Source organism: Gadus chalcogrammus, chromosome 1 (genome assembly GCF_026213295.1).
Source record: "Gadus chalcogrammus isolate NIFS_2021 chromosome 1, NIFS_Gcha_1.0, whole genome shotgun sequence".
In the NCBI taxonomy this organism is placed as follows: Eukaryota; Metazoa; Chordata; class Actinopteri; order Gadiformes; family Gadidae; genus Gadus; species Gadus chalcogrammus.
This window is the reverse complement of record NC_079412.1, coordinates 10,395,509-10,417,330: the sequence shown is the minus strand read 5'-3', so window position 1 is coordinate 10,417,330 and position 21,822 is coordinate 10,395,509. Positions and strand designations below refer to the sequence as shown.

At 45.1% G+C, this 21,822-nt stretch overlaps 2 protein-coding genes across 4 annotated transcripts; one reads left to right on the top strand and one right to left on the bottom strand.

Annotated features, from left to right (window-relative positions):
- Nucleotides 1-65: 65 nt before the first annotated feature.
- LOC130380972 (kelch-like protein 12) lies at nt 66-12,159 on the bottom strand. The gene is made up of 12 exons (XM_056588397.1): nt 10,923-12,159; nt 10,466-10,666; nt 9,919-10,072; nt 9,496-9,713; nt 7,847-7,996; nt 3,437-3,551; nt 3,204-3,310; nt 2,876-3,071; nt 2,512-2,670; nt 2,308-2,406; nt 1,531-1,717; nt 66-1,040 (listed from the first exon to the last, which is right to left on the bottom strand). Exons 2-12 carry the CDS (start codon nt 10,646-10,648, stop codon nt 914-916), a joined length of 1,695 nt encoding a protein of 564 aa, XP_056444372.1. The 5' UTR covers nt 10,649-10,666; nt 10,923-12,159; the 3' UTR covers nt 66-913.
- On the top strand, nt 11,576-20,293 carry LOC130380982 (tyrosine-protein phosphatase non-receptor type 1-like). 3 transcript variants are annotated; one of them, XM_056588419.1, is made up of 10 exons: nt 11,576-11,849; nt 11,975-12,073; nt 12,680-12,770; nt 13,229-13,329; nt 15,168-15,266; nt 15,427-15,564; nt 16,034-16,243; nt 17,040-17,201; nt 17,418-17,578; nt 18,064-20,293. In XM_056588419.1, the coding sequence occupies exons 2-10, from the start codon at nt 12,017-12,019 to the stop codon at nt 18,374-18,376; spliced, it is 1,332 nt and encodes a 443-aa protein (XP_056444394.1). In that variant the 5' UTR covers nt 11,576-11,849; nt 11,975-12,016; the 3' UTR covers nt 18,377-20,293. The 3 variants fall into 3 exon arrangements, with proteins under 3 accessions (XP_056444394.1, XP_056444380.1, XP_056444386.1); XM_056588405.1 differs by having other exon boundaries at nt 11,968-12,073; XM_056588411.1 differs by lacking the exon at nt 11,576-11,849 and having other exon boundaries at nt 11,861-12,073.
- Nucleotides 20,294-21,822: the final 1,529 nt, after the last annotated feature.

Sequence of the window (21,822 nt, the reverse complement as noted above, 5' to 3'; positions counted from 1 at the left end):
CCATGCAGAAAGAAGTGCTGATGGATAAGGTGCATTCAACCTTATTTAACACTTGAGCAAACTAATCTTAAGTTTCACCGTGTTTATTAACAAGTTTGTGGCATTGTCAGCAACATGTACACATCCAAACAAACAGGTCAAGGACGAACACATGCACATTTTTCCTTTTCCATTTTTAAGAATTTGGCAAATGCAATAAATAGCAAAGAGCTCCCTTCATTTCCAAAAATTGTATAAATCTAACAAACGAGAATCTAAATCTATTAAAGCAATTCGATTTTAAAAGCACTTTATACAGAAAGGATTACAAAAACGTGTTTAAATGACTGGCCCCACTACAGTCTCGGCAGAGGTTCACGTATTTAGACAACATGACGATCGCAGTCTACACGAGAGGCCACATGAATCCTGTGTGTGTGATGAAGGCGTGGGGGGGGGGGGGGGGGGGGCTGTAAGGCAGATAGCAGCAGATGGGAGACTCAGCGGTCTCCATCCTCTCTTTTTCCGTTTTTTTTTTTTATCAACAAACATGTAGAAAATATATTGCACTTTGAAGACCGAGTGAAACAGTAATGTCACAGGTGACGGACAGCGACAGGTGCACACACTGAGTCATGCAGGCGGAGATGGGAGTTCCTCTGACATCGGTTCATCCCTCTCCCTAATGTGCGTGGGTCTACCTGACCCCACGCCCTCCACCGGCCCTTCCACAGCCCAGAGGGACGCCGCTCCGACGTGGACGTTCCTCAGGTGACCGTACGGACGGGGTTTTCCTTCCAGGGTTTTTGCATACGGGCCACCGAGCGATTCCCTTTTTGGCGCGTGTGGCGAGTGCACCGAGTATAGCTGCCTTGCTTTGCTTCTCATTCATTAAAAAGGTGCCGATTCCGGTCCCCGGGGGGCGGGGGGGGGATCACTTTTCTCGCAGGACGCACACGCCTGCGTCGCAGCGCTGCGTGGCCATGGAGGTCACCACCTCCCAGCTGTCAATCACGGGGTCGTAGCACTCGATGCTGCTCAGTAAGGAGTTCCCATCGTACCTGGAGACGGAGAGGAAACAGACCCAGACACAGTGTTATCATAGGTTAAGTTAACTTAATAATACCCAAGTTAAGTAGAACTACATAGCCTATAAACATTTAGCTCAATCTCTTTCTTAACTAACTACTACAGTAGAACTACATAGCCTATAAACATTTAGCTCAATCTCTTTCTTAACTAACTACTACAGTAGAACTACATAGCCTATAAACATTTAGCTCAATCTCTTTCTTAACTAACTACTACAGTATAACTACATAGCCTATAAACATTTAGCTAAATCTCTTTCTTAACTAACTACTACAGTACATAGCCTATAAACACTTTGCTAAATCTCTTTCTTAACTAACTACTACATTATAACTGCATAGGCTTATTTATTTATTTTTCTTATAATATTTCATCTCGTGTTTAGAGCATACTGTCCTGCAGAATGCCTCTCCTTCCGCCTTCTCTGCAGCGGGTGATTCACTGCGTCCACCTGCTTACCCGGCTATGGCATAGAGGCGCCCACGGAGGACGGTCGCTCCTACGTAACACCGTGGAGTGGTCATGCTGGCCACCGTGGTCCAGTAGTCCGTTCTGATGTTGTACACCTCCACAGAGTCCAGGTGGGAGACTCCGTCAAAACCTCCTACCACGTAAATGTGGTCGTTGAGCAAGGCAACGCCGGCCCCTGGAACACAACCGTGGCCGGTGTTACGCAAAGCACTCGAAACACTCTTAGAGGACGGGCAGAACATCTGAATACTGTGACTGGATGGTGTTCAAACAAGGCAGGTCGTTTTAAAACGGGTCTCCGATTGAGATCTGGTAAACAGATGTTGAAATTGGAGCCGACAGCGCATTTTGATATAGACCTCAAAAGTAGAAAAGTAAGTAAATCAGGTTTTCGAGGTAGAATCTAATTAGCCTACATTAAACTACATCCCTGGTTTGGTGTCGAGTGGCCTGCCCCAACCAGGATGCCGGCCTCAGTTGGGTCCCTTGGCAATGCACTGTTAAAGCCACGGCCGTTGTCTGGGGGATTTATTTTTTAGCTTAACTTAAATGGCTTTATTATGAAAGGACAATTGAAGTGGCCAACTGCATGCTAGTAACCGGTACTGTTCAATGTGTTATCCACACTTTACCACGCGTGGTTATGAAACAAATTATATAATAGTGTAATTAAATATCTATGTACAGTGAACCTCCATACTCATTCCGGTCCTCAGAGTCAGGTACCCTTGGAGGAACAGCCCCGGTGGAGCCCACCTCCCCTACCTGATCGCTTGGTGGCCATGGGTGTGACACTGGTCCAGTGGCCCGTGTGGGGGTCATACCGCTCCACAGAGTTCAGGATATTAAGACCATCGTAGCCTCCTACCAATGACAGAAGAACAGAATCGTAAGAACCAGAAAGAAACAGGAATCGGGATTTTTTTAACAGGATGAGAACTGATCGTCCTTCAGATGGCCGTTCCTCACCCAAACAGTAGATGAGTCCACTGGCCACCACTAGCCCGGCTCCTTCTCTGGCCGTCTGCATATCTCCCAGCATGCTCCACTGGTCGATGTTAGGGTCGTAGCGCTCCATGCTGGTGTGACGGCGGCTGCCATCAAAACCTCCGGCGACATAGATCATGTCTGGGGAAAACAAATAATAGATCAAATACAATAGGACACATAACAAATCAATGTGGATCTTATTTTGGCCTGCTTCGTCATAGGGTGAACGGCCAAAATGTGTAGCAGGTTTATTATAATCTTTCTAAAACAAAGGATTTCAATTTCCAGTTTCACACACTAGGCTAGAAAGGTGCGGGCTATCGTTCCCGGGACCAGGCCGTACCTCCGAGGGTGGTGGCGCCGGCGAGGCCGCGGCGAACGTTCATGGTGGCCACGGTGTACCAGACGCCGTCCTCGTCCGCCGTGTAGTCCAGGCACTCCACCGAGCTGAGCCGGGAGCGGCCGTCGTAGCCCCCGATCACGTACACTCGGTCGTGCAGCGACACCGTGGCCACGTATCGTCTCTTCCGCGCAATGTTCTGCATTACAAACAAGTGGTACAATCAGCTTCATATTCAAACACTATGACGACATCTTTGCTCTTCCAAACTCTAGTTTGGTGGGGGAACTGAATGCGGAATTGTTTTGGGTTCACAACTTCTGCTGCTTACCGGGAGGAAGCTCCACTCCTGAGTCTTTGGGTCGTACTTCTCCACAATGTCAATGGGGGACTGTTGACTGCCGAAGCCACCGATCACCAAGAGTACCTCTTTGGCACCTGAAATTGTTTCAATGATTAACCTTCCGCTCTTTGAAAAAATGAAAGCCTACATATTTTTATGTAAATAGAAAAAAGGAGAATCATTGAGAGATAGTTCAGCGCGATGAGGAACAGGAACTTTACCGAGTCTGGCTTGTGTTCGTGGGCCTTGCATTTCACTCCTCAGCTCTGGCCTCAGATGGAATTTCTTTGCCTCGTCCACGAGGTCTCGACATGGAAGACTGCACCGAATGAGAGGCTGGAAACATGTTATGAAGTTAAACCCTCATTAATCACCATGGAGACTGTAACCGCGATACCTCGTAATGGCTGTTTCAGACTACACCATTTCAGCCCGAGTTTGCCCCGATTCGTTCGTCGCAGACAAATTTGCGATTCTTTTCGTCTGCGACGTTCGAAAACGCCACGACGGAAGTTTGGCATGCCAGAAATTTGGGGGAATCGCATGACACATCCATTGACATGGAGGGAATCCCACGAGCAGCTGGTGCTCACGGGCAGTGTTTACTAACTAGTAAAGAACTAACTAGTAAAGTAAAGACTAGTAGAGATGCGCGGTTGGCGGTCATAACCGCGGACACCGTGGATAATCCACGGGTTGGTTGGATTGCGTGAAAAAAAGTAATACTTGGAGGAATCGCGGGGGGGTCGCGGTTGAAAAATATATAATAAGTAGGTTAACATATTGACTGGACAATCGGCTAACTGACAAATTTGACATTATATTTTTCTATAATCTCCCTGCTTCTGAAATCTCCGCCCAGCGCTCATCCGCTGGTTTTCCATAAGCATTCAACTGTGCAATCATCCCTGCTGCGTATGCCCTCACACACATTGTTGAAATCAAATGCTGGATGCTTTATTCTTTCTATGAGGCTTTTAGTTAATGATCGGGCTATAATAAGACCACGTTGGCTATGTTCGCTGACAACAGGGGACATTTCATAGTGGTTGGACATTTTAGTGAGCCGACAGGCTATTGTCGGGACGCAGAACACGCAACTCAATCGGGATGACATTACAGCTCAGCCGCGCATCTCTACTAACTAGACTTCACTGCACCACGCAGAGGACCGCCATCATAATGCCTAGTATAGGAACTCAGGATCCATTGTTATTTACACTTTGTTGCTGCATTGATTTGCGTGTATTTGAACGGCTCACTCCGTGCAGTGAGTCCTCTGAACCCGCAGGCTTTAATGAGCTCAGAACGCAGATTTCATTCATCTCCGTCGTGGAGCGTCTCGGCCCATTCTTCAGGTTGTCGTCCATTAGTGCCTCTCACTGAACACATTTAAAGGGACAGTACCGGCTGTGGTGGGTATGAAGTCACAGCAGACAGCAGTCAGGACACACACAAGCATTGGACTGAGGTTTTTTTATTCCTAGTGCCTTGTTGTTGTGTCTGCACCGATTCAACCAAGCAGGGCGAAATCGGTTAGTTTATTTTTCCTATGTGTATGTATATATATATATATATATATATATATATATATATATATATTAGAGCTGTCAAGCGATTAAAATATTTAATCGTGATTAATCGCATTAATGTCATAGTTAACTCACGATTAATCGCAATTAATCACAAATTATTTTTCTATGCTAAATATCCCTTGATTTTTTTGTCCCATAATTCTTCTCATTTTAATTCTCTTATCAACATGGTGAAGTGCATCGGCTTGCCTTGTGCAAATGATTTTTTATTGATAACAACATTGGCATATATACTGATCAAAACAGGACGATACAAAAAAAGAGCCTATAGTGCAATTAAACGACTGCTTTGAACAAATGTCATTTGAACATAGCAGTCAGGCTACTGCTTCTTTGTTATAATATATATATTTTTTTGTTAAATATAATAATTGCGTTAATCGCGCGATAAAAAATTTAACGCCGTTAAAATTGGTTTGCGTTAACGCCGTTAATAACGCGTTTCACTGACAGCTCTAATATATATATATATATATATATATATATATCCACGAACGATTAGGGATGGGAATTGATAAGAATTTCACGATTCCGATTCCGATTCCGATTCTGCTTATCGATCCGATTCCTTATCGATTCTCTTATTGATTCTCATTGGGTGAGAAAATAAGTATAAATGTGTTTGTTTGCATTACATCTCTTTAATATCTGATCAGAAGTGCTTCTAGTATTAGGAAATTGTACATTTTCAAATCAATTGGTCTAGACGAAAAGATATATGTTTCGCTTTTTAAGCCCAAATGCCATCATTATGTGCCATACAACTAAAAACACAGACTGAAAACAGCCAAGTAAGAGCTTGTGCCTTTTGGAATTCTAACAGTGCTCATTTGCATTCAACTTGTAACAAAATTAAACTGACATAAACAAAATGAAGCATTGATTAGACAGAGATTTATTAGATGGGCCTACCTAATAAACCGTTGGAACACATAAGACCGGAAACCATAGCAATGCCGGTAGACAAACCCCGAGAAGCCCAATCCCTATGAGAGCTCCCCACGCTACGGCCATCCGGAGGCGACAGAGCTGTTGGCCGTGATATTATATATACAATTATAATATAGTATATAATATATTATATACTAGGGCTGTCAATCCTCCCCTCAAATCATATTCGAATTTCTAATGCTTCTTATGTTGAATATTCGAATAATATTCGAATATTTTAATGTTTTTTTTATTATATCATTATATACACCGATACCATCCTATTATTAGGCCTACGTCCCGCGTCCACTAGAGGGCGCGTCAACCAAATCTGTTATGTAACATTTGCAACAAGTTTTACCAAATCAATACAAAACTTATATAAATACGTAAGATATAACGCCAGAAATATTCAAGCAATGATGTTTAATGAAGAAGCTGATGTTCAATCATTCAAATACACACACACACACTGCTATTTTACGATGTTATTCTTGGCTGTTTTGACCGTGGCTCTTCCTCAGCAGCTAACTGTTCTGCGTACTCCGAGTAATGCACTGAATGGAGGTGTGCGCTCATGTTGCTCGTAGTCGAGTGGTACTTTAACGACTTGCAGCATAATTTGCAAATGACGGGTTCTCTGGATGTAATCTTCCCGTTTCTCGATGGAAATCCGAAAGTTATGCTTTCCATCTCTGTGTCTGCTCGCGCGCTGCTTCCCAGCATCTTGTAAGCATACAATGCCGATAGCCGAACGTCACGACGCACGACGTTGACTTTCATTTGCGTCGTTGCTCGGCAAAAGTTAAATGTAATTCTTGACTTGTCAATAAAATTTGCTAAAAAAAAAAAAAAAAAAAGTTCGAACGTTAGTTGCCGCACTCGAATGTTCTCCTTTTTAAAAAATTCGAATTATATTCGAATAGCGAAGTTCGTTTTGACAGCCCTATTATATACTATTATATATAGAGCTCCGGGAGTCGCAAACTGCAACAATCAATTTCTCCTCCATTCCGCGGTTCACCCGGACTGCACTGCACTGAGTTTGACGGCTGAACGCGGATTGGCTGTTACGTTACACATGTCACTCAGTTATCACGCTGTTGAACGCTGATTGGCTGTCATCACGACAAAAACTTGTCATCGGTTTTCTCCCGCGAAAAACTCGCCCTTATATGCGTCTCTACGTTCACTTTGTATGGGATCTTGTCGCCCCGTCGCGTTTGGTGTGAACGCACAATGCGATTCTTCCTCGGCGGCGACATGTTTGCTGCGTTCTGAACCAAATCAAAGCAGCGTGTGTGTGACGTCACGACGCATTTGCCGCGACCGGAACCGATAAGCGGAATCGTTAAGCAGGCTTGCTAACGATTCCAAGGAATCGGTTGACTCGGAACCGGTTCTGAACAAGAACCGGTTCTGAACAAGAACCGGTTCTCGATTCCCATCCCTACGAACGATACAAAGAAAACTCGTCTTTGCACTTTTGGCTTGAGACATATTTTTGCTTTTGAGTGAAATTGATTAGCCAGCTGATCACGCGCCTGTAATATAAACAGAGAGGCGTGGCGGGAGTCACGTAACCATGACAACAACTGTTTATCAAAACCATTTCAGTGTGGAAAGTGGAGGCAAAACATTCCGAAAACGATAGTGTGGACGGAGATCTTTTTCATTGCGAATGTGCGTTTTTATTTTCACCCGGGTTGGCGCGGACAGGGCCTAAAGAGCATCGCACCCTCGAATCTTGTAGTGTGGCCAGCCTTCCGACGAGACAAGGCCTGATTTCCTGGTTCTGTGATCGCATAGTGTGACATGTTGAATCGTGGAGGAATATCTGAGAATCGTGTAGTCTGAACCAGCCATTAGACAATCCTCAGCTGCGTGAGTGAGTGAGTGAGTGAGTGAGTGAGTGAGTGAGTGAGTGAGTGAGTGAGTGAGTGAGTGAGTGAGTGAGTGAGTGAGTGAGTGAGTGAGTGAGTGAGTGAGTGAGTGAGTGAGTGAGTGAGTGAGTGAGTGAGTGAGTGAGTGAGTGAGTGAGTGAGTGAGTGAGTGAGTGAGTGAGTGAGTGAGTGAGTGAGTGAGGGTGTGTGCGCGCGTGATCACCTCAGAATCGATGACGTCGGTGATGTAGCGGGGGGTCAACAGTGGCATTCGGACAAACTCCAACATGTCCGGTAGGTAAGGCTCCCTCTCTTTGCGGTTGTGTTTGACCCAGTTCAGCACCGCCTCGAACACCGGCTCCTCAGAGTCCACCTACACACAGGGAGGGGGCAAACTAACTTAGAATCCTAGCTTATTTATGACTAGCTTTCTTTTTCAATGATAGTTATTATTTTTTTATTTCTAAAATACTATCATTATTTTTTTAGTTATTATTAATACGTCTTAATTATTTACTGACAAAGGCATTCATAGCCCTATGACTCAAGCACAGGGTCTGATAGGGTACGGCTTCAAATTTCAGAAGTTTAAACTTGAATTTAACATATTTCATTGTGTGACTGAAATGTGATAATATCTTTCTTCTTGTCAACGGTGTTGGTGGTGGTGGGTGGGTGGGGGTTGTGGTCATAGTTCATTTACTTTTTTAAACATCAAAATGATAGCAAGAACCCACATTGTGAATCAGGGATCCATAAATCATCCCGTTATAATAACCATGTTTGGGCAAAAGAAAATGTGTGGTTGCAGACAGGAATTTCCTGCACACAAAAGACAAACCTAAATCTGGTTTGCTTCTCTGCAATTTCATTGTCACTCAAATCCACCGAAAGCAACAGGTATTGGAGGGGGGGCCCCCCACTCACTGAGATTACAACAGGTAGGTACCTGTAAGTCTGCCCCTACTGTAGCTTTGACTACACAATTGAAAACAGGGATACACTATAATTAGTGGGCTGGCTTCTGGGTTGTTTTTCACTGTCAGAGTGTGACCGTGTCAGATACAGACTTAAAGACACAAAGCATGAGTCCACAGTATACAATGCATCGCACTGAGTGGTTTAAGAGCATTAAAAGCAATGTATCCCAGTATTGGAATCCCCAGCATGAGCCACCATAATTGTCACTCAGACAAAGAGCGTTGTCAGGACCCTGGAAACAACATGTCCAGGCACTGTAAAGCACAACTTATACTTCTGTCCCACTGCAAGAGGCTGTCAGCCGTTGTTTGTGTGCACCTCTCCAAAACATGTTCTACACGTAAACGTGACCCATCGCCCACTTGGCCTTTCCTGCTATAAATATGGTTCAGTTAAGACTTCAGGTCGAGGTGGACTTGTTGAAGTTCTTCACAAGCAAGATCACTAGTAGTCGCTAACGTTGGCGGACTAGTGGACTACTGCGTATCACAGCTGCAAAACCATCAATGCAAGAGCGATGGGAACTGCTACAAAACCACTTCCTACCAACTTTCCTACCTATTCTACACAAGAGTTTAATTTGGCCTTCGGTTACTATCCTGTGGTGTTAAAAACCTTGCTGATACACGTGCGTAGCAGAAAAAATGAGTCCACGCGGTTCTGTCACATCCCATTGTATCTTCTTACCGATCCAGAAGAAAAATAAACAAAACTAAAAGGACTAATTGAATAAAGTGAACCCACCCATTTCGGCTCACCACAAGCCTCGGGCCCGCACGCACGCCATTGTCTGCCTTTCACTACATCAAAGCCTGAGTGATGAATACACGCCTAATGCAGTTCATTATTATTATTAACAGTGCGCCTCAATTAGACCCAGGCTAATCCTACCTGGATCTCATCACATTTGATGAGCTTCTCCACCTCCGCCTGGCAGAGCAGCATGAACTCCTCGTGCTGCACCACCTCTGGGAAGTGCTTCTGGGAGAAGAGCTCCGCCGCCTGCATCAGGTCCAGGCAGTTGTGGGTGTCGGCAAAGTCCCGGATGCCCAGACAGTTGGTTGGGTCCAGCTGACCGTCCAAGAAGTCACAACACGCTCTCTTCACCCCTAAACCAAACAAACAAAATGAAGCATTAGGGTTTATACATTTAGACATGTATATCCGTGTACACATGAGAGACTCTTGGTCAGTCATTATTGTGGATACTCTTAAATGGATACATTGGCCAACTTGTCGTTTTCCATTCAGTTAAACGGTGGTTTGATTGATTGAGATCACCGTGCAGGTCAGCTCATGAGTCACTAAGCGTACCTTTGAGCTGCAACAAGCACGCCGCTGGAAGCAATTCCTGTACATTCTCGACCGTGACAAGCACAGTCTCTGTATAGACAAAGTCAAGGAGAATCTCCATGGTGGCCGCAGTCAGCCCCTGAATGTCAACAAAGGATTTCCCCTTCTCCGAGAGCTGCAGGAAGACAGGAACACAAACACACATTTTGACAAAGAATTACATGGTTTTCAAAAAAAACGTCCAACCTCTTGCTCTTCATAATAATAAACCTTTTTATTATTATGAAGAGCATGTCTTCAGGCTATTTTTATATCTACACATTTAATATACATGCTAAATAAATCTAAACCTTTAGTCTATATAAATTCATAGTATTTCCTATTGTAGGACATTTTTATACTCACCCACTTTAATGCTGTTTTGCAAGCGTTTCACATTAAAACATATGGCAGTGATTCATAATCCATGTATTGAACATGTTGCCTTGTTGAACTGTGGGTTGCTAGTTACAGATAACATCGACATGTGCACTACAAATTATCCTAATTAATATTACTTTGTAGCTACCTCACTGGTGAACATGGCACAAAAGTAGTCACTGCAGGCGGCCAGGACGATACGGTGGGCTGGGAAGTCTGTGTTCTCCAACCTCAGAGTGATGTCACAGAGTGTGTTGCTCTTGCGAAGAGCATTCATTGCATTGAGGATGGTTTTGGCATGGGAATTTGTCATGATGTCCTTGGGAGCCATGATGTTCTAAAGACAGGACTACACAGATCCAGAAACTTGAATTCAGGGGACCACATCAAACACACAAAAACAGCCTGCATTATTTTATCTTGGAATGTCTGTTTGTATGCCAAAATAGTCAGTGATGCCTGGATGTTTATTTGTATGTGCCTGTTTACTCGTACTTAGGCTTTTAAGTCTATATACATAAAAATAAGTCAAAATTGCAACAACAGCAAAAAAAATACTGAAGCTTATAGACATACAATTAATGTGATGAATATCTACCACGTACCTGTCAACGTGTTGATGTTTATCTTAACTAGCTTTGCTAGTTAGCAACAGATCCTATCTCAAGTCCCAGAAGCTGCTGTCAGTGTCTGTTGAAAGCCACTGAGCTAAAAGTAATTCATGATTACAACGCCGGGGTGTCAATCCCCATTGTACGGCTTACATCAATATTTTTTAATCCTCGATGTGGCGTTAGGGTATCTACCAAAATAATTGTTGACGGCATCACATCGACAGCTAGCTTAACACGGCAGGTCAAAGGGAACGGCAAAGCTCTACATAGGCTGAGAGAGGATCCTGAATTCTGGCGTTATCCCGATCTACCGCAACGCAATTTCTGTTATCTTATTTCTTACGGCAGGCAACAGTCCCCGACCGGAGCGAGAAGATTTGGAACATGACTACAACTACCACAACCGCAACAAAGACAAGGAGAGGTAGTCATTTATTTCGACAAAAGCTTCTCCGTAACATATAACGAAAACGGATATCCTTCTACCGGTAGTCCCTCCCTCGCTATCGCCATTAACCCATGTTACTGAGAGTCCCGCCTTCTCTCTCGCCAATAACGCTCATTATGGGCATCCCGTCCCAGGCCGTTCCGTCGTGAGACGAGGAAGGCTGGGAAAGCGGTTACGCTACATAAACAGCCTGCTACGTCAGCGTGCGTGCGCGCTCCCGATGGGCTCGTCTGATTCCAAAAGAAGCTGCCTTTTGTGCGTCCTCCTAACGTGACTCAAACCTAAAATGCGGGGGGAACTAAGCGATTAAAGGAATACATGTAAGCCACTATCAATACGAACAGGTTATTGTCTTTACAGCTCTGTGGGTTGAATTAATTTGACACATAATGTACAAAATGAATGTACGCTTATGAGCTACTCAAGGACGGTCGCGATAACGTGTAGGAGGAGTTTACGGCGTGTTTCCGGTAAGACCAAACGTAAAGACATCACAGTACACTGAAGCATATTAGGACTCAGAAATAGAGAATTACGTTGATTTTGTAAACTCCACCGTGACCGTTTCTTCTTGGTATTGTTTCCAAGTAATCAGGGAACTTCAGACGGCGTATCGCTCCAGGTCGCAGAAAGTGCAATGGAAGAAGAGTTCCGCGAAATCGATCAAGTCGGGAGTTGGAGCGCCATTTACCAGGTAGGTTTTTTCGCTTAATCAAGGTGGGATTTATCGTGTATGATTCGTTCTGGGAACCAGAAGATATGTTTCCCCTGGGCTGCCGCCTACATAAGAAACATATCTGGTTCCTCATATTTGGCCATCCTCCCTCCTGACATAGTGGATGATTGATGTGTGTGCCTGTGCCTTATAAGCAGCACCCCTGGCACTATATCAACATTCCAGATACAAATCTTTAGCCAAATAATCCACCTAGGGTTACGTATCGTCAGTAGTAGACTAGCATGGGATTGTCAGGCACAAACAGCTATAACCAGAACAAACGAAGGATAACGATGCTATAATTACCATTTATGTGCCAAGTGGTAGACTACTTAGTTATGAGTCGTTTATGTAGCAGCTAATATGACATTTGTATACAATAACTGCTAACTTACTCATCAACAAATGGGGATGACAATCCCGCTGGTGTATGTAATGGGGGGCGGCGGCGGCAAAACTGCGAGTTTAGGCTCAGTGAATGACATACTTCTAAATGTGTAATGTACATTTTAGAGCTTGAGGCAACCAGACAGTATGCCCTTATTGCAATAACATGAATTCAATGTTTTTGTTTTGCCACAGGAAATCCGTCAACAGTCCAGTGAACTCCCTTGCAAATTTGCCAGGTCACCAGAAAACAAATGTCGTAATCGTTACCGAGATGTTAGTCCTTGTAAGTACCATTTCTTATCCCAGTCCGATTGACCAACTCATGAACTCATCACTTAACTTTTGTGTATGGTTGATGGAATGAAATGTGGAAAGCTTCTCTGGGAAGTTGACAAGATGTTTTCACTAACACATTAAACTAATTGATAATAATAATTTAAAGCATTTGTAGAGAATGTTTTCTAGTTACCCAAAGTGTGTGTGTGTGTGTGTGTGTGTGTGTGTGTGTGTGTGTGTGTGTGTGTGTGTGTGTGTGTGTGTGTGTGTGTGTGTGTGTGTGTGTGTGTGTGTGTGTGTGTGTGTGTGTGAGACACCTCATCCACTACAAGAAGCACTTTGACCAGCCAGTAGGGACTTGGTTGTCGGTGGACAGTCATTTTGCAGTCAAAGTTATGGATCTATATTTATAGATGCTGTACATATTGTTACTACTGTTCAAAATGGATCGTATTTTCACTCCAGTCGACCACAGCAGAATCCTTCTGCAGCTGGGGGATAATGACTACATCAACGCCAGCTTAATATGCATGGAGGAAGCAAAGAGGAACTACATCCTCACTCAGGTAATTTCCAATGTCACAGTCCTTCTGAAATAATACATTGTTAAAGCCGTTATGGTTGCTCTTTGTTTTAGCTTGATGGATAATTTTTTTAGTTTATTTAGTTTTAATGGGATTTACATTGAAGTAGTTAACAAGAGAATGACTCCCAATAAGCAACATTTATGGCTGACACCGTGTTTGCATCTTCCCCTCCATGCCTGCGGACATGCATGCGGCACAAATGCTGTGCCGTATGAGTTAAAATAATGCCAACCTTCACAGTCACCCATGGAGAAAATAATATTTGATTGTTCAGTAGTCGTGCGTTCTTGATTCAGTCGGAGATCCGAGTGCGCTGACGTGTAGGAAGAGCGCAGGTGCTCGTAGGGTGTCTAATTAGGGCATGCAAGATGCAAATGATCTCACAGTTGAGTTGAGTTCTGTTTTTCTCGGCGGCCATGTGCTAACTATGAGCTCCCAGTGAACCGCTGTGTGCTGTACGCTGGCCGTGGGAGTAAGTTCACTTTTTTTAACAGGCTTTATATAGCATACCACCGGTGAGTAGGGTGTGATATGGACACCAACACTAATACAGCCTGCATGCCATTCTCGTGTCTCACGAGAACAAAGTTGTTAAAAGTGCCTACATCTCAGGTAGTGCTTATTGTACTGGGGCACCCTAGGTATCGCAGAGGGTGTTTTCACGGTGTGGTGAGTGGACCGTGCAGGGCGTGGGTAGTCAGTGTTGTTAAGGTGTAATGTGTCTAACCGCTTGGTACCGACGAGCACACAAACTAAGACGGCAGCCTGTGGAAAAAGATGTACACTTATCATTTCTCGGGGACACGCAAAAATATTTATTTTCCTGTCTACATCCTTAAAAAGCCCATATACATTATGACTATGTGTATGGGCTGAAGCTGTCTGGCCGCCCTGCGCATCCTGTTGGACATGCTTGGTCCGACGCTCCCTGGGCGCCGGCCCCCAGAGCTCCCTGACTGGTTTTAATCATAGACCCCGCTTTAACTGATCCTGTTCTGGAGATAATGCTGTCACCAGCTGACGGCTGGGGAAAATAGTGCAGAAGTCAGCTCTATTTACATTAAGGGAACAAATGTGTCAGCGATATTTTTATTTTTATTTTTTTGACTTGCTTCCGTAAGTGTGCAAAAAAGACATAATCATGAAGCGGGCTAAACTGTCTTCTGCAATTAGATAATTATCTCACAGTGTACTTTCTGAATAGACGCTAGGGGAATGAATGACAGTGCAAGGCGTGTGGTAACAAGCTAAATGCAGGTTTTCCGACCAAGACAAAACGGCCCTCTTACTGGCTGCCCATTGTAGGTCGATATTTAACCCCAGCATCGTTTACTGTCCCTCGATGACATCGTGTGGCACCACACTACACATGACTTACCGATGAGCACCCAGCAGTAACCCTAACCCTTTGCACCACAGGATTCTGTGACTCTGTTTGAAGTACACTGCACGTGACTTAGCGATAGTTCTGTGACTCTGTTTAAAGTACACTGCACGTGACTTAGCGATAGTTCTGTGACTCTGTTTAAAGTACACTGCACGTGACTTAGCGATAGTTCTGTGACTCTGTTTTTAGTACACTGCATGTGACTTAGCGATAGTTCTGTGACTCTGTTTAAAGTACACTGCACGTGACTTAGCGATAGTTCTGTGACTGTTTAAAGTACACTGCACGTGACTTAGCGATAGTTCTGTGACTCTGTTTAAAGTACACTGCACGCGACCTAGCGACAGTTCTGTGACTGTTTAAAGTGCTCGGCACTTGACTTGTACACCGCCCGTGTGTCCTCAAGCACGCCTCTGATGTGTGCGTTTAGGGGCCGCTCCCGAACACATGTGGCCACTTCTGGGAGATGGTGTGGGAGCAGAGGACCCGTGGGGTGGTGATGCTCAACAGAGTCATCGAGAAGGGATCTGTAAGTGGCTTTGGCTCCGTTGGTATTCACAAGCATACAATTGAGGGTCCCTACAATGTCTTATACATTCCACAAATATTCATGATTATATCGATTTTTTTGCCTTTCCTCTAACTGAATTGTGATGCTTGTATATGCTGTTCTGTTATTGTTTTCTTAGATAAAATGTGCCCAATACTGGCCCCAAATAGAGGAAAGAGACGCCGTCTTTGAAGACACCAGCTTCAGGGTCAGCCTCATTTCAGAGGACGTCAAAGTGTACTACACCGTCCGTCAGCTGGAGCTGGAAAACCTCGTTGTAAGACTGCTTTATAATGATTGTTTATACAATGCTTCTTGTGTAACACATCATTAATGCTTGTGTAGGTTATTGTTTTTATTAGTGTAAAGTCTGTTACTAAATTATCATTATTAATATTAATATTATTATTATTTAAAAGAAATCTATTCTGAATGCGCCGAGCTGCTCGGCCCCTAAGAAGTCAGCCTATGTGCCCTTTACACTCGAAGCTGCACTCCCTTAGGTCCTCAGAATAAAAACCCTCAGGTGTGACATTGATTGGATGAATGGCTGTCCAGAGAATACGTACAGAGAGCCCACTAATTAGAGTTAGGTCATTATGGACCATGGAACAAAAATGGACTTCTTTTTGGCCCGAGTAGTGAAATGCACATTTACACCTCGGGTGCAGATGAAAGAGATTGAAGGTGAATTGAACTGAATGAGCGCATTGAGTATTCAAAGTGTGTTTATCTTGGTTACCCAGACACAGGAGACCAGGGAGATCTTACACTTTCACTACACCACCTGGCCGGACTTTGGGGTCCCCGAATCTCCCGCCTCCTTCCTCAACTTCCTGTTCAAGGTGCGGGAGACGGGCTGTCTGAGCGCGGAACACGGGCCCGTGGTGGTGCACTGCAGCGCCGGCATCGGGCGCTCTGGGACCTTCTGCCTCGTGGACACCTGCCTAGTTCTGGTGGGTCCCTGCTGCTGATCGCCTCCTGTTCACCTCCCGGTCCAATCTACACACACTACGTTCTCCCTAGGATCACTTTTACTGAGAGACATTTTAGTAGGGCGGCAACGTGGTGTAGTTTGTCTAGATTTAATTCTACATGCACGATGCTTTGTTTTTATGGTAGGACCGTTGTGTATGGGTTAGTATTACAAGGAGGGCGTCGTTTTTAATTGCACCCCACACCGGTACTAGAAGCGCCAGAGAAGCTTAACCCCCTCTCGGGCGCGGTCATCAACCTCACCCGCTACCCAGACGGAGCTCCACAAATCCGCACACACAGTGGCGTGAGCCCACCCTCTTGCCTTCGCCGTGGCGTCGAAGTGTCTAACAAAAGGGACTTCAATGTCATGAAAAGAACACAAAATCAAAGTCCGGAACTGGTGGCTCCTCCTTTTAAGTATCGTGGGCTTCGGTGGAAACTATTTTGTTGAGTTTTGACTTGGCAACTAGAGTAGTATATTATAACGTAGCAAGCGTATATAAGAAACTTATTCACAAGTTGGCTGTGCGAGCAGTAACTAGTCAGGCAACCAATGCTGCAGATTGTGTGGTCAGGGCGGGTCTGTACTGGCTCTCGGAAACGATTGAATTAATGATCAAAGCTTAGCAATGTACATAAATGCACATTTTGACTGTTACTGTCCACCAAAGTGTCTGTGACTCTGCATTGTGCGCCGAAAGTCGACTGAAGATCAACCACTAGGATTGGTCACCAACCGCTCAATGCCAATAACGTGTCCTATGTCACCTTTAGATGTCCGTCCGCCAGGACCCTACGTCTGTCCGCATCCGCGATGTGCTGCTGGAGATGCGGCGCTGTCGCATGGGCCTGATCCAGACCGCTGACCAACTGCGCTTCTCCTACCTCGCCGTTATTGAAGGGGCCAAGTGCATTATGGGGGATGATGATCGGCAGGCAAGTCTACCCTCGCTCCGTGTGTGTGTGTGTGGGGGTTATATTAGACACGTCTGCACAGGATGTGTTCATAACTGATGCCTAAACCCAGATATTTGTGTGGCAAATAGGATGCAAAGAAGAACCCACTGAAAGGGTCAGCACAGGTTATATGATTACTTCAAGGATTTACGCAATTGGAATTAAATAAAGGTTTCGTTTGTTTTCTATATTAAGGACTCATCTGAAGAGTTGTCGAATGATGAAGAGGATTATCCAGAGTTTACACCCCCTCCTCCTCCTCCTCGTCCCGGAAGGGATTCCCGGAACGACACGATCCAGCCGCCTTTTTCTGCCGAATACGATGAGCTCATCGCCAAGAGCGTCCACTCTCTGGGGTAAATAAACACAAAGACCGACGCCAGCCTTTGCTACACTCCCGTCTCCCGGCGGCCTCCAACATGCCAGTGCTTAACACAAACTTTAGACACAGCAATTGAACGTCCAGGAGCATGTCCTTGTGTGTGCTTGATCAACAGAATCCTGAGCTGAGCTGAGGGGGGGGGGGGGGGGGGGGCATAACATATATGGCCTGTTTGTGTAGCGTCTTATACTAGCCTATCTTTGTTGTATATGGGGAATGGGTTAACCTAGCAATAATTGATTCTTGGCACTTGGTTCTATGAACATCCTTACTGTATAGAAGGCGATACATTGTTTCTCCTTCTTGTGACAAATTACCTTATTGTAGGTCGCTTTGGATAAAACCTCTGCTAAATGTAAATGGGAATCCCGCTGTGATTGAGGGTTATACAAATAGATTGAACTGGGCGTCCAGAACCCCACTCTAATGCTCCCCCCTCTATGACGCCGTCTCCGGCAGAACCCAGCAGGACCCTCGCCTGCGGAGGAGGACGGTGGGAGACCCCCCGCCTCCCCCGAGCCCCAAGGAGGACGAGGAGGACCGGCCCGACGGCGTAGAGCCCCAGGAGCACGCCTCCAGAGACGTGGCTCCGCCCCGACCGGAGCCGCAGCGGCGGGCGGAGGAGCCAGAGGAGCCCGGGGCGGTGGAGGGCGGAGTCCCCGGCCCGGGGGAGAAGGCTCCCGGACCGTGGTCCCCCGTCGTAGTCAACCTGTGCCTCTGCACGGCGTTCGCTCTCAGCGCCTACGTCTGCTACCGAGCTTGCTACCACTGATGTTTTTTTTTTTGTTGTTTTTTATTAATTTTTATTTTATTCTCACTTTAGCTTTTTAGCCGTTTTCTTTTCTATGGAGTCGATTTAGGCTGTCCTGCCTGTTGTCCTTGACTGGGCTTTTTCACTGCACTTGGAGTGGATTAACCTGCTTCATTGATGTCATTGAATTCAGGTTCATTCTTCTTCGTTATTTTTATACATATATCATTTACAAATGCAGTGTGAGAGGGGGGGCAGGCGCACTGGGGGGGAGGCACCGCCCCGTCCGTTGGTCGTCTGGACACTCAGGGCCTTCCCTTTACACCACGTCATCAAAGTCCCCACTTGGAGAGAAGCAATGAAACTCGTGTATGCTCCTTTTTTCAGAGCAGTGGGGGGGAACATGTTTGGAGCCGCAGAGCTGAGTTGGTCGTTGTTTGGGGCACCTTGCATATGCCTCTGTCTGCCCGCACTTCATTTACCAAATATTTCTCTTCAGTGTGGTTCGGTTGGAGACGTTCTTTATTTTTTGATTCAGTTAACATTGAATTTTCATCCCAAATCTTTCATTTTTCTTCTCTCCTCCTGAACCAATGGGACTGAGAAGCATGGTTTCACCTGCTGTGCTTGAAACAGAACTAATAGGACCATTTCTATAACAATAGTATTTCCATTTTCTATGGGTCCGTTTTAATCCCGGGAAGGAAGTTGAACAGTGACACGTGGAGGGCCGCATAAAGCCTCCACCAAATCCCAGCAAAATAAATGAGCAATGGAGGGGGGTTGGGGGGGGGGAACCTGGCAGGCTGCCCTTCAGCTGTCTCACCTTTCCAGGGTTGCAGACAGAAGGGATGCTGTAGTGTCTATGCGTGACTGTAGACATGTATGTGTGTGCAATTTTGGTTGGGAAGGGGTATGTTGTTGACGAGTGCTTGCGCACGTGGACTTTTGAGAGAGTTGGTCATTGTCATGCTCACGCAGATCTTAAGATGTTGTTCAGTTCCGGCGGGATCAGAGAGCCGGCTGACGCAGAGCGTTCCTGAAGGAGTCGTGCGTCGCAGCTCAGGAACCTCCTGTCTGACTTATCGTGATGTTTTTGTCTCCGTTTCGTCTGGCATTCTCCCGAAACATGGCTTTAAGAAGGTTGATAAAAAATAGACTTTATACAATTTAAGTTGCTTTTTAACAGTTGTCGAGTAGGCTACGTTCGTGTAATCTGTTATGAAATTAGGCAACATTTGAATTGATGGTGTTTATAAGTGGAAAACGCCTCTTCAGGGCATAGCAATGCCGTAGTAGTCAATGGAAAAACAAACTAACCTGTGGTCTTCTCCCATCTTACCAGCAATACGAATGCTCAACATCGCCCTTTACGAACGAGACTCAACGCTCAACCATCCTTGTAAGACAGGGAACCAGGGATATGAAATAAACCAAAAATGAAACACCAGCAGAGTGAAAAACAAGAGTGGGACTGATGACCTTTTGACGTCACCGGCACACAGCGGCCCGGGCGGGGGCGCCCTGCTGTGATTCCTTTCTACTGTTGAGCATTCTGCAGCGTACCTGACCCGAGAAGAGATTAAATGTGCTGCTTCGGTCCATTTGTGTGCGGAAATCAGAAGTACAGTACAGTACATTGCTGTACTTTTCTCTAGAATGTATAAAGTGTCCTATGGCCACTCACAGACACAGACATATCTTTCAAATCAGGTTTCAACGTGCTGAATGAGTTTTATTGTTTAACTTCAGTCAGGAAATGAATCCAAGTGCTTGGGCAACAATGTATTGCTCCGGGTCCACCATGATTATATATTTTTTACATCCATTGTTTTACTTTAAAAATAAATAAATAAGTCTACCACTGATTCCTTGTGATTTTCTGTAGTGACGTCTGATTATTCTGTACACTGGCTATGCAAATGAATTTTGACCAACTGTAACACCGACGTTTACCACAAGATGGCGCTGTGGTAGCGTTACTGAAACGCATTGGTAGCTTTCTATTGATTGATGACTAAAACCAAGACCTTATTTGCAGCCCACACTTTCCTGTTTTTGTACTGTATGCATACACCGTCATTGAAGTTAAACCCTCAAGGGCATCATCTGGCATTAACGTGTCTCCTGCGTGGGCCTAAGGATCGCAGATACATGATAATATAGACACTGCTATCGTTCGTGGTGGTCTACCATCCTCAGTCACAACCCAGTCCTCGTAATCTTGTTTACTTTTTACTACCCTAGCATCTGTGTAAGAAATATATCGAGAAAACATGCTTTTATTTATAACCCCCCTTTGCTTGAGCGTGGGCCTTCTACTCCGTGTACAAAGGGATCTAGTCGTCAGTGGATTTGACAGGGACTTCCTGTTTGGGAGACGGGGAGTAGGAGGAGGAGGCGGTGGTACGCAGCGCACAGGAATGCAACCTGGACGGCGCGTTACGGCACTCCCTTCACCGCCTGACGTCACGGAGCGGACGAGACAGAACATGCTGCACCGGAGCCGCTCAGGGATCAGCGTGTTCAGGGGGATCATGATGCAGGCATGATATTAAACAGTGCAATGTTTGAATTGACCTGCGACCTGCGTAATGGAAAGTGAAAGCAATCAGGACGATCAACAGTTAGCGATACGATAGCCGCCTGCGTAAGCCTATAGGTTACCTGATATATATATATATATATATATATATATATATATATATATATATATATATATATATATAATGCCTAAATGAAGACTGCTTAAGGTCTCACTGTGATCCCCTGACTCGACAATAGGAGATCTATCCAAATGGTCATTCTGCTCTGCTCTGCCTGCTCGTTAGTTGAGCTCTGTACGCGGAACTTCCCTACCTCACGCCAGCCTGGGGTTCGAATGGGGGATGGTCTCGGCCTCCAACTGTAAGAATGATAACTCATACAAGGAAGGAAGTAGGGATCAGGAAATTCCTAAATGTGAAACCAGATTCTGGGGTGTGTACTTCTTCAAAGCATGCTTGTACCTATTGGAGTTCTGACTCAATAGTCTCAACAAATGTGCATTGTCATGTTTAAGTATCTCACGTTTTCTTTTACTTTTTGCTTACTGTATTTTCTTCCCCTTCCTTTTTTAACACACAAGGTTTTTCTTCCAAATCTTTGAGCGATCTTTAAATATATATTAACTATAATGAAAATGTGTCTTGGACTATACCAATTATCAATAAACGATCACCCTCGTTGCACAGCTGACGTAGAGAGAATCCGTGATGCTGCAACACGAAACGTTTCAAACTTTTTCATCTGCTTTGATTGTTGTTGTTCTCGCCCAACGTCGATGCGTGTTTCCATGGCTAGGGCAGGGGGGCAGGGTCATGAATGATGCAGGCTGCTTTGAGGGGCGGTGACCAGAGGCATTGTTTACGTGATGTGATATTGCCTCGTCCATGAGCACCTATAGCCTCTACGTCACGTCATGCATG